This window comes from Bemisia tabaci, chromosome 4 (genome assembly GCF_918797505.1).
Source record: "Bemisia tabaci chromosome 4, PGI_BMITA_v3".
Taxonomy (NCBI): Eukaryota; Metazoa; Arthropoda; class Insecta; order Hemiptera; family Aleyrodidae; genus Bemisia; species Bemisia tabaci.
Genome location: NC_092796.1, coordinates 28,090,039 through 28,103,231, shown reverse-complemented (window position 1 = coordinate 28,103,231; position 13,193 = coordinate 28,090,039). Strand labels below are relative to the sequence as shown.

At 41.7% G+C, this 13,193-nt stretch overlaps 1 protein-coding gene across 1 annotated transcript; it reads right to left on the bottom strand.

The window, feature by feature from the left end:
* Positions 1 to 1,653: 1,653 nt before the first annotated feature.
* On the bottom strand, positions 1,654 to 11,237 carry LOC109036164 (uncharacterized). Its single transcript, XM_019050142.2, has 2 exons — positions 11,078 to 11,237; positions 1,654 to 4,763 (listed from the first exon to the last, which is right to left on the bottom strand). The coding sequence occupies exons 1-2, from the start codon at positions 11,111 to 11,113 to the stop codon at positions 1,662 to 1,664; spliced, it is 3,138 nt and encodes a 1,045-aa protein (XP_018905687.2). The 5' UTR covers positions 11,114 to 11,237; the 3' UTR covers positions 1,654 to 1,661.
* Positions 11,238 to 13,193: the final 1,956 nt, after the last annotated feature.

Genomic DNA, 13,193 nt, shown 5'->3' with positions numbered 1-13,193 from the left:
GCATCACACTTTGTGGGAACGGCGTTGCAGCTCCGTCCGGACGCGCATAAGGAAATGGTGCGGTATTTTGACCACCAGGTTGAAAATCAGAAGTTGGAATGATATTTTGACTCAGGTGACCATCGGGTGGCAAAGTAGTCTGGTACGGGTTTGTGGCAGGTTGCATCACACTTTGTGGAAACGGCGTTGCAGCTCCGTCTGGACGCGCATAAGGAAGTGGTGCGGTATTTTGACCACCAGGTTTAAAATCAGATGTTGGAATGGTATTCTGACTCAGCTGATCATAGGGTGGCGAAGTAGCCTGGTCTGGAACCCCTGTTGCTGGCTCGACTTGGACGTGAGCAGAACTTGGAATTTGATCCCCGTTAGCAGAGATGACGGATATAGGATTGGTTTGTGTGCTCGTTGTCTCTTGAACCTGATTCGAACCAGTGCCTGAATTTGGACCACTCGGGATGCTTTGAGCTTGTTTCTGATCACCGGCATTCGTGATGCTTGTGTCCGTTGCAATGGCATTTGTGGCATTCTCTCTCGCGTTGAGTCCCGTGGAGGCCGCTGGTTGGTTTTGAAGTCTTTGAGAATTGCTCGAATCGGGTGCCTGTTGATTCAATAGTGCGTCGTCCTGATTTTTAGCTGTTGTTTTTGTTGAAGTTTCAACCGCGGGCGTTTGGAATTCACTCAGTTCCGTCAAACCGCCTTCTATGCCGTCATCCGCACTCGCGCCTCTGATGTTTGTCTCTTTCGGGGCATCAACATCCGGTATGTCAACCTCGCCCACTTCGGTCGGAATGTCCATCGGTGAAATTATTTTGGTGGGTGGGGTAAAAGTGTTGACTGTTTGAGAGACCGTAGGGGGGTTTATCGGAGGAGGCAATTTTTGGACGCCTTGATCTGGTGCCGCAACTGGGAACCTCTGATTTTCTGCGAGTTTATTATTCTGTCCTGTAAAATGAGGATCCCCATTTTGGAATTCAGGAGCAATGGGAGTCCCGTTAGGAATGGCATTCTGACTCGAGAGGTTATCCGCGAGGCTGTTTGGAGGCACTGACACTTGAGTAACTCCTTGATTAGCCTCAGTGTATTTGCTTACCCCTGTGGAACTTTCACCCGGCACACTCGATGTTAAGCTTGAGGGAACGGTATTGATGGGCAGATGTTGCTGTTTGAGGTCGCTCGTACTCACCGTCAAAAGTTTGGAACTTGAATTATCTAGTTGATTACTTTCTGGGTCGATGCTCGTAGCCTCCGTACCTGGCTTTAAGTTGGAGAGGCCAAGGATGTAGGGTAATTTTGGTTTTGGTGGTTGCCAACATTGCTAGCCGGAAGATTAGTGCTAGGAAAATCTTTCAAAGTAGTTCCAAATGTATCGGCTTTTCCTACAGGATTTGTAGCTTTCTCAGTGGACGGTGTTTCCAATGGTTTTGTATTTTCTTGTGAAATCTTGTTTGTGGCGTTATTAGTATTGCTAATCGATTCTCCTCCAGGCGAAGTTTTTAAAGTAGCAAGATTGTTAGCCTGTTGCCCTTTTAGTGGACCGGTATTCGTGTCAGCAGGTGCAGTAACGGTAGAGGAAAGGGGGTTTTCACCCAAAAAGTTGTTTGCAGTCATGTCTGGAACCTCAGAGGCTGGGGAATCCTTTTGATCAGCGGACATATCTCCATTTACCATAACGAGATTGGTATTCGCGTCAGCAGTTGCTGAGTGTGAGGAGGCGATTCCTCCAGGTAATTTGAATCTTTGAGAGAGTCGGTTTTGAAAATGCTTGAAGTTGGTCCACTATTCTGACTCAAGTGAACATCGGGGGATGAGGTGCTCTGCTCTTGAGCCCCTGGCTCTCGCTCGATTTGAACTCGAGTAGAACTCTGTATCTGATCCCCGTTGGTAGAAATCTTAGGTATAGGATTGCTTTGCGCGTTCACTTGTTCTCCGGATTTTGGACTTTCTTGATGCTGATCAGAACCAATGCTTGAAACTGGCATAGTATTCTCACTTAGATGAGCATCAGGTGAAGAGGTATATTGGTCTGCGACCCCTGTCGCTGGCTCGACTTGAACGTTAGCAGAACTCGACGTTTGATCTCCGTTAGCAGAAACAACGGAAACGGGACTATGAGCATCAGGTGAAGAGGTATTTTGGTCTGCAATCCCTGTCGCTGGCTCGACTTGAACGTTAGCAGAACTCGACGTTTGATCTCCGTTAGCAGAAACGACGGAAACTGGACTAATTTGTGCATCCATCCTCTTATCTGATTTTATGCTTTCCTCGATCTGACTTAAACCAACACTTGATGCCTGCCCGATGTCTTCACTTAGGTTAACATCAGGTGACGAGGCTCTCTGGTCTGAAACCGCTGTTGCCGGTTCAACTTGAACGTGAGCGGAACTTGACGTTTGATCCCCATTCGCAGAAATAACGGATGTGGGACTGATTTGTGTGATCATCGTTTCTCCCGCTTTTGTATTTTCTTGAGGCTGTTTTGAACCATTACTTGCATTAGGGTCACTTGTAATACTGTCAACGACTCTTCGCTCCTCAGTTTCCGAACCGCTGTTCTTCGTTGCAACTGTATCCGTGGCACCATCTCTCACGTTCGACTCCGTTGGAGACTCCGCCTGTGAATTAGAAGAAATGATTACACCGGACCCGGCAATAGGATCTAACCGAGTGTCGGGAGGTCTTAATTCCAAGGAGACATCGCTCACAGAGTCCTTTTGATTTGTGGGGTTTTTAGTATTAGTCATATCTGAAGCAGGCAAGTCTGGTGACGTAGGGATAATGATGTCACCGGACGCGGCAATGGAATCTAATCGAGTAGTGTTTTGCTCTAAGGAGGCATCGCTTGTAGGAATAACTTTATTTGAAGGGTTATCTTTATTCGCGATGTTTAAGGCAGCTAAGTCTGACGAGTCAGAAGCAATGCTGACACTTGACTTGGCAATGGGATGAGATACAGCTTCAGTGGGTATTACCTCTGAGGAGACAGGATTTACAGGGATACTTTGGTTTGTGAGGTCGTTAGTACTGCCCGTATTTCCAGAAGTCGACAAGTCTGGTACGGTAGGAGAAGGATGGACGTTTGGTTCGATGGCAGGATCAGGTTTAGTGCTTGCATGTGTCAGATTTGAGTAAAGAACATTTACGGGAGAATGCTTGTCTTTTACGATTTCTGTGGCGGTATTCGAAGTTAGAGGGGCCGGTAAATTTTGTAAATTGACGGAGGCTTCGACGTCTAATTTCACTTGGTTTTTGTCAACACCATTCAAATTTGATAAGATAGCAGTTAAAAGAGAACCTTTGTTTTCCACACCATCGGTGCTAGTGGAAATTTTTGAAGTGAGTAAATCAGATGAATCAGTGGCAGCGTTACTGATGATTCCGAGTGCAGGATCAGGTGGATTCAGAGAAGGCGTCAAACTCGAAGGTGCAGAGCTCTTAAGATAATTTTGGTTTGAGAGATCGTCACTTGGGTTGCTGGAAACTTGAGGAGCCGAAAATTCTTGCCTAGTAGCCTGAAAATCATTATCCTGCGATCCTGCGGAGCCAATAGTCAACGAATCTGTCGAAGCCAGTTGATTGGGTGAATTTATATTTTCACTGTTGTCAACACTGTTTGAAACACCAGGAACCGACGGATCTTGGAAAGAAATAGGGTTTAAATTAGTATCTTTGATGGTTGACGCTACGTTTGATTTTAGCGTGTCTCCAGGTGAATTGTCCGTCAACGCCTTCTCGGGAGTTGTAGCAGCTGAATAATCTGTATTTGCTCCAAAGCTTTTGCTCAATCTCTCTGAAATTCCGTCTCCTTCAGAGGACTCAGAGACTGCAGGGACCGCATTTTCTGAAGATTTTTGGTTCATAATAGCAGAGACAGAAATGCTCTCTTGACTTGGTTTAGACTCGTCGCTTACCTCTACAGGTGCAGTGCTATTTTTAGGAGAGCGAGAAGGGAGGTTATTTGATTGGCTGTCAAGAATGCCGTTCTCCGGGTTTGGAATGGTAAAATCTTGTCCTTCCTCAAATTCCGTCCGCCCGTTTGCTGCATCGGATATTGACTTCGCATTCTTCCTCGAGAAATCCTCAGGGACATTTGTATCAGCAGAAATAGAATCATCTTGTCGGTTTGTAGGAGACCGGTTGACTCCTTTATTATCAGTTAGCGTAGTCCCATCGAAAACTGATGGGGTGCTACTGGCGGGCGATAACTTCTTTTCAGACTCATCAACCTCTAGGCCGTCTAAAATTGAGACATCATCCTCTTGTTTCTTCGGCTGGATGTCATTGGTTTGACCTTGAACTGCAGGGAATTGATTCAGGTTTAAATCCTCGCTATGGCGCGTGTTAAGGGATGGTAGAGGGAGAGCTCTAGGGGTGAGGATCCCTTCGCCAGACTCGTCGCTGGACTCTCGAAACTCATGGATGGTCGTATCCTCTGGCGGTGGGATTTCAGGGAATTGAAAGCTCTTGTCTGCCGGGTCGCTGGAGATGGTCTTGCCGCGGTTGAACGGGAGGCTGTAGTCGGCTATGTCCAAGTCTGGCGAGGCGGGTGGTAGGATTTTTGTGGACCGCGTTTGTATCAGCTGGTTCTTCTCCGGCTCGGGGGGTGCCTCCGGAATCTGGTCCGGAATCACTGAGACGTATTTTGACTTGACCGACATCGGCCAGTGTGGGATGCTCTTCTTGACGTCCTCCACGAATTCGTTGGTCTTCGCGTGGCTGGCAGCAATGGTGGTCGGCGTCGGTAGACAGGATATTTGCTGTGCCACCTGGGAACATAGGAAGTATATAGATGAAGGAATGACACATTTAAGTAACGCCCCCTTGCCACTCCGCGGCCCAACCCCCCAGAGGCGCTTTGCGTCTCTAATGTGCAGATATCGTGAGATCGTTAAAATTATTAAGAGTTAGGGAAAATCCAGTTTGGAGACGGCGGGAATCATGTGACCATGCGCGGCGGGAGGAGAGCGGGGAGTGGAGGAGAAACCGGTTTGTGACATGTATAGCGTGACATCCTCAGCGTGACAAGGCACCCTTATGATTTTATACTCTAGAGTAAGATATGCCAAGGAGTAACAAGTCCAGCTTCAGGCTGAAAGGAAGATTGTGCGTTTTTAAAAATGCTCCAGCGTTTCATCAACCAAGGGCAAATCGTGTAATGATAGGTACACTATTGCTGAAGCTGAAACGGCTCGCGACTTTTCAAAATTTACATCCCATTTCATTTTAATGAAGAGAAAACAAACCTAATTCAATTAGAATTTTTTTATATTTTACATTTTTATATTATTTACAACTTATTTATTTTTCAATTTTTGTATTTTCTACTTTCTCTTGAATTGTTTATTTTATACTTCAAACCATTTTCTTAAAATTTGATGCAAAAGTATTTAAAAATGCTCACAGTTCTCAGAAGTTTTTTCCGACTGGATGCGAGACAACATACTTCATGAATGCTCGAAAACGGAAGGATTCTGGCGGAAATTTATGATACAAATATTTTAACTCTGGTGTGAGCAGTGAAGTATCGTGCGAAACTGAAGGCGTTTTCGATTGTTGGTAGCAGTTTAATATTAACGCAGCTTACAAAAACACGTTCCTCGCAAAGAAATCAAATACAGCCGTATCCGCCATCATTTCATTGAGGACTCTAGTGAGGATTCGGTACGAAACGTTCGTAAATGATGCAAACTGTCTCCTCAAAGGGTTTTCCCGACTAAATGCGAGACATTTATTTTAAGAATGTTGATAGAGGGGAAGATTCTACACGGCAATTTATGATACAAATATTTTAACTCGGGTGTGAGCAGGGAAGTATCGCGCAAAACTGGAGGCGTTTTCGACGGGTTGTCATAGCACACAACAACGCGCGTCTCGTATACAAATCGTATAAACCCGCATTCTTTTGAAAACGAGGCAGGATCTACCAACATAAAATACATTCGAAGAAAACATTTCGACGGTGTAATTCGGCTATCATACAACTCGTTCGCGGTGTCTGAAGATTTCCGACTCTATGTTTTTTTTTAAAAGGAGAACACATTGACATCATTCCTTGAAGTTTTCGCAGAATTTTCTTCGCACAGAGCAAACAATTCATGGTGACAACAGTTTGACATCGCTCACAATTACGCGTGCCTCGTATACGGATCGTATAAACATGCGTGTATTCCGTCATTTTTTTTAAAACGATTCGAGATCCACCAAAGTACAATACATTTGGAAGAACATCTGCAAAATCATGATAGTGTTCCTGCAAAAATCAGGTGAGAGTGGTTTGACGCATAACGACCAAAATACCGGGGTTTTCGGTTTCTTTTTCAACTGGCTTTCACAGGTGTAGTGAGCTTTTTTCCCCCCGAAATGAATTTAGGATCGCCTGATTTATCGTTTACTATGGACCACGTCTGAGACAAACATGTCTACTAAAACTTGCGTGCTGGAATGCAAATGTGGGATTAGCACGAGCGTAAAAGCGAGTTAATAAAGGGTGGGAGGGGGGGGGGGAGGCAAAGTGATTCATAATCACCTCGTCAGTATGACATCACATTGCCTTCTGAAATGAATCAGTATGGTGTCATTTCGACGTCACTTCGATGTCACTCGAATATCCAGCGACAAGAGACCCTCCACTGGTATCTTCGCAATGGTAGAAGCTTTTAATTTCGGGACTCCAACATTCAACTGTTGACCCACCTACTAGGTGGATGCTTAACAAAGTGTCGAAAATTTAGTTTTGCAAACAAACCGAAGTTTGGAGAACTTGTTTGGCACATTACGCCACCCAAACCTCATCAATCATCCAGTAGGTAAGCTACCAGAAAATTATTGTCCATACGGAAGTGTTGAATCCCCGAAAGTAAAAGCTTCCAACTGTCGCCGAGAGGCCAGTGGAGGGTCTCTGTCTCTGCTAATATAGTCTCTGAGTCTAAGTGCTCGATATGAACTTCATATTGATGTTGATGTCATGCTGCTTTATGAAACACTCTGTTACTATCACCGCGGCATCAAAATGACGTCATCATGAGCCAATTCCAGCCGGGAGGTAGGTGCTGGGAGCCAGCTTCTTATCAACCCATCAAATGAATTTATTTGATAGACAGGTATTTTAAAATTGTTTTCGTTTAGAACCTAAAAATGTAATTACTTTAACTTTTAAACGTTATAATAATATTCAAATTCTTTTTTGTTTATTTGAAGAGATCTTAAGTTCTTTTCGAGTTTCCCCTGGAAAATTGGTCACCGCGATGTAGCCACTGATGCCTTTAAACTCGTAAGAAGTAAATGGTCCCTCCCTCCCCCCCTCCCGAGTCAAACCATGGCAATGGGAATCAGTGTATGGAATTCCATGTATTGAAATCCACCATTTATTAGAGGGAAGAAAAAATTGAGGAACAGCCTTGAATTTAATGAAAATGTCAAAACGATAAAACGAAAGTTTGTATCGTTTTCTAAATGAAAAACAAGCTGCTGGTTCCAACACTACTGTGTTGGAGAGCTCGCCTTTGGGAAACTATTAACAACTATTAATGATTTTTTCTGAAATTGTATATGTATTAAATGAATCTTTACCCAATTATCAGAGGTTACATGCCGATGCAAAATGTTATGACGTAATTTCATATGACAAATTTTTCACATTACAATAAATAAAGAGAAATAAAGAGAGAGAAATGGAATTATCTTTTATGAATGTGATTTTGCGGCAAATGTTGCAATGGCTATTTTTGCCATCGCATTTTTGTTTCTGGCTTTCATCGTTGATAAGCTTTTTCTTAACTTGTCAACAATGTAATGAAACCATATGATTTAATTTTAATTTTTTTTTTTAAATCAAGTCGCCAACTTGAATTAAGGTTATACTTTGTTAAGCTGGCAGTCTGAAATTCTGAATTTTTATCGGCACAGAGTTCAAAGAAACTATAATTTAGCACGGTTTGGAGGAACGTTTCTGCCATAATTCTTACACAATACTTATGGTATACACTAAGAGCTGAAAAGGAATTCACTTGAATTTTAGCGTGGAGCTCGAGAGACCACTTCAAGCCTTTGTATGCGAGTGGCTCAATGGAGCACATCACGCCTTTGTAGGTATGGGGTGGCTCAATGGAGCACCTCGCGCACTATAAATAGCACGGAGCTCGAAAGAGCACTTCATGCATCTGTATTTTAAGGTTAAAACGAACTCTAAAGAAACTCAATGCGAGGCTCAAACGAATTCTCAAGCATTCTAAATGCGAGGCTCAAACGAATTCCCAAGCATTCTTGATGCGAGGGGCTCAAACGAATCCTAAAGCATTCTTAATATGAGGTTTAAACAAACTCTGAAAGGATCCCAATGCGAGTCTCAACCGAGCTCTCAAGCATGCAATTATTTTGAGGTTAATTAACCTTCTATGGTACCAATAACGGCAATCTTAAGGATTATCCATTAATTATGCGCAAATCTCAATCTTAGTCTTAGTAACTTAAAATTAATTGAACAAATTATTAAATCACGTCGAGGTCACCATGTTTTTTATTTTAAGAAATAATAACAATTGCAAGTACAACTGCACACAAAAACTGCATTGAAAAGATAAGAGGATGATAACATACAATTAGGTTATTTGATATAAAACCATAGCAACATGCTATGATATGCTCGGCCACTGGAAAGTGCTGCTCTCTAGTGTAGCAAACGAGGAACAATTAATCCTCAGTTGAATGAGGGAACGGAAATGTTCGACGGAGGAAAACTGTAACCCGCGAAAATTCAACTTTTAGACCTTGAAATCAATGGGATTTTGGCCGTTCCTCCGACGGCAACGAGAACCATCCATTCGTCGCCACGGACACTACCAATGCTAAAAGAAATCGATCGCAAACAGCTCTCCCGAGTGGGCGAGCTCAAAAGAGGGAAAAAACAAAAAAAACTAAGGAGCACAATCTTCGCGGCTTCGATTGCCTACCGTATCGTTGTCCAATGAGCACTTCAATTACGGAAGTAAATTCTCAATCAAATACCTACCTCTGTTTTATTTATTTCTCATCAAAGGTAGTCGGACTTGCTCAAAATCTCGTATTTTTATTAAATTGCAATTCCTGCAAGTACCAAAACATCATTCGGAATTTACACACCCGGGAAAGCGGTTAGATGTTGTGTTCGTGATCCCGCATGGGACTCAAGTATCAATCGTACTTAATTTCCCACACAAATGCGTTGGCGCGAAATCGAGCTGTCTCCTTACGGGGACCGCTTCGTTGCCAAATTGAGATTAATCCTCTGAATTTCGCTCGACAGTGAATGCATTCACACACTACTCATTGATCCATTTCTTTCGAGAAAATTTGCAACACAATCATCGAGTCAAACTGGTAAGCAGAGCTAGCTGCGACCTTTTTGTAGCCAAGGTTTTGAGGTTGTTGCCACTATATATCGGGTGCATTTCCCTTTTCTCGCACGAGAGAAAAGCAACAATGACACGTCTTTTTTCAAGAAAGCAACCAATGATATTAAACGTCGTTAATAAATAACAAAGCAACCAACCAATTAACTAATTAACTAGCAAACTATCTAACCAAAATTAAGCTTTTAGTCAGAGAGATTTGGATTGCTGTCGTATAAGGTATCACGATGGGAGACCGGTGGTTATCATTAATTTCCAATGACTTCAAAGAAATGCCTCTAATAATCAAGCGCGTATTCATTTGAAGAAAAAATACAATTTTGGGAGAAAATGATGGAGCTTTATAAAGGAATTATATTAATTTGAGTTCTAATTTTTTTTTGTCGAGTTGTCTGAATCAGTGGCGTGGCGTGAATGATCGATCACCGATATTTCCCCATTTGAAAACGTAGTAAAGAATCGATTATTAAGGCGTTCGCTGCGAACACCCTGTTAATTGATCCTTTTCCATAGGTTTAAATTGCATAACAATCGATATATCGCAAAGCACGCCACGCCACTGGTCTGAATAGGATTATCTATTCTGCCGTGCTAAGGAAGAACGCCGTATGAACATTCGAGGGTTGCCAAATTTCCTTCGATAAAATGTTTATTTTTGAGGGAAGTTACGAATATTTTCCCTTTCAATTTCCAGAACCTTTAGGTAAAATTGTGAACTAAATTACCTATCTGAAAAATTGGGAGGAAAATGTTCATAAATTTACCAGGAAATTCGCGTTTTATGAAAGGAACTTTGGCAACGCCTAAAAGTTCATACGGTGTTTTTCCTTAGCATGGCAGTATTCTTTTACTGTTATTAGAAATAACCCATCGTCGGCGAAAGTTATTAGATTTGAGCGAAGCAAGCCGGAGACTTTCAAAAGTACACAGACTCAAAGCCGTAGATTATTATATTTATATATCGACTCGCAGTTTACATTTACGCATATGTGAATTAAGTGCATTCGCATAATGTCCATGAGATAGTTCATGAGACAAAACTTAGTTTTATGATCGTATACTCTGTGCTGATTTTGATAACATTAATGATCTCAATATCGAACCTAACGCTTCATAGCACAAAAAAAAAATTAAAATGAAACATTTCCAGTACTATTTCTTAATTAAAATCAATAATAATTTAAAGTCAGTTGCACTCTTACGTGTCTAAAGCAATGGAGATAGCACTGATAGCGTATTTCTCTAGCTGTAAGGAAGTTAGCCGACAATTCTGCTATTAATTTTTCCCTGAATCTGCTCCAAGTTATTCCTCTTTATTGTAAAAAAGTAAATCGACCGTAAATGAATTCCATCTGCCGCAAATGCTATAAAAACTTGCACAATCTTAGCGGTGTTGCAACCCTCAAACGCTTTATTACCGGAAAAGTACCTACTGACTGATTTGCAAAATGCCGTCCCCAACAGTTCTACTATTAATTTTTCCCTGAATCTGCTCCAAGTTATTTCTCTTTATTGTAAAGAAGTATATCGACTGTAAATGAATTCCATCTGCCGCAAATGCTATAAAAAACCGCACAGTCTTAGCAGTGTTGCGAGCCTTTTACCGCCCTTTTTACGCCATTTTACCGGAAAAGTCGTGAATCGCAAAATTCAGTCCAAATCGTGGAATTTTGAGGAAAATAACGGCAACTCACCAGTAGTAAACAGAAAATCAGCAAGTAGGTGCACATGATAATTCCTGGTCAAAATTTAACACACGTCTGCGAGCATCATCGAAAACACAAAAATCTACTACTGCCGCACGCGGTGTGAGCGAGAGAATTTATAAGTGCGGTTGCGTGCACACCTATGTCGCGACACTTGCAATGTTGCGAGCTTCTCGTGTCTATCGCTCCCAAAAATACTACACGATCTCAAAATTTTGCTGCGAATTTGTTTACCGGTTCATGACATTAGGCAATCGTGCATGCATTTCAGCGCGACTTTCATCACTACGTATTAACAGTCCCTGTGCTAAAACATAAAAAAGTCACAGACTCATCATTGTAATGAGAGCCATTTTCCATTTTTTCTCGGAATTACAGCCACGTATCGTGACTGAAAATACGGGGGAAAATATGGATGCTCCTTCACAAAAAACTCAATATTCTCGAGACACGTGTGTCATGGCGAGGATAAGATGAAATTAATTCGAGTAATAAGCGCTGCTTTAAAACCAATAACTGGATGGTGGAATCCTAAAGGAATACATCTCGATTCGAAAAAGGATATAGATTTGTTACGTTACAAAATTCTTGTCACTCTATGTTTTCAAAAAAAGTCTAATGAGCAGTATTTTTTTGAAATGTTAATCGGGTTTTCTCAATTCTATGTGGACTATTTCTGTAAAAATGTCAAGTGATAACGTTCAATAGTTTTTTTCTGAAGAAAAGAAATTATATTCAACGATTTTACTTTAAACAGGATTCAAGGTGCGTGGTTTTTACTTTCACCATCGATATATGTCCAGTTAAAATACTCCGCTGAATTACAAAAATTGAAGTGATTATTTTGGGCTGGGAGCAACTCGGAGTTCGAAGGAGAAAACCAGCTAATGCATGCGAGAAAAACGCTGGTGCAGATTTACTGGCGCTTTTGTCAGCCTTAGAGACTTTTCTTTTTAAAAATATATAAAAATCATAAAATGTTGACCCTGTGTTTTGAGAGAACTAGAGAGCGTTCTGTTTCAAAAACCGAAATAGATTTTCACGATCCAAAATCGGTTTTTACGTGACACCGAGCAGTTTCAGTTTCCCCCTTAAGCAATGGCGTGGCGTGCTTTGCGATATATCGATTGTTCTGCCATCTAAACCTATGGAAAGGATCGATAAACAGGGTATTTGCAACGAACACCGTAAAAATCGATTCTTTTCCATAGCCTCAAATGGGGAAATATCAATATCAATAATCGATCATTCACGCCTCGCTACTGCCGTCAAGGGTTCTTTTGGTTGACCATTACATACCCTTATGACTACTTTAATCATTCTATTGAAAATATCTCTAACTCTATTTCCAACAAAAGAAATCAGCGCTGATTCTAAATCCAGTCCACTTTTAAAAGAAACACTGTGATTATTTAGGTTCAGATTTTATGTTTCTAAGTTAATGCTTCGGCGGATCCAGGAGGAGGGGGGGGGCGTCCCCTTTGCCGGGAAAAAAGGAGGAAGAAAAGGGGGGAATAGAAAGAAGGAAGGAACGGAGGAAAGAAGGATGGAGGACGCTTGTATTTGGTAATTTTTTACGACTTAATTGACTAAAACTGCATGCTAGATACTTTAAATATCACTGAAAAAAAGTTATGTTGATTTAACAGTTCGTATGTAAAAAAAGTGTGCGAGAAATTTCAAAATGCTAAATTATCCGCTACAGTGCAGTTACTTTAGCAGTATCAAGATGTAAAACTAACTGCTGTAGCGGGTAATTTAGCATTTTATGAGCTCTCGCTCTTTTTTTTTACATCCAGGCTGTTGAATCAACTTCACTTTTTTTTTCGGTGTAAATTTCAAACATTGTTTGGAGGAAGCCCCGCGGACCTTCCTCCCCCCCCCCCCCCCCCTTTGAAGTAGCTAGATCCGTCTATGAGTCAATGAGAGCCCTAGAAACATTTTGAGCTCATCCTCCTCCAACGTCTATGAGTAAAAGCTCCGAGATTTTATAGTTTGAAAACAATGAAAACCTGAAAGTGAGTTTCTGTAATAAAAAAATGCGGGCAGTGCAGGTTACGATTGAGAGGATAAAATCATTGAACTGAGACGCGCTATGGCCGAT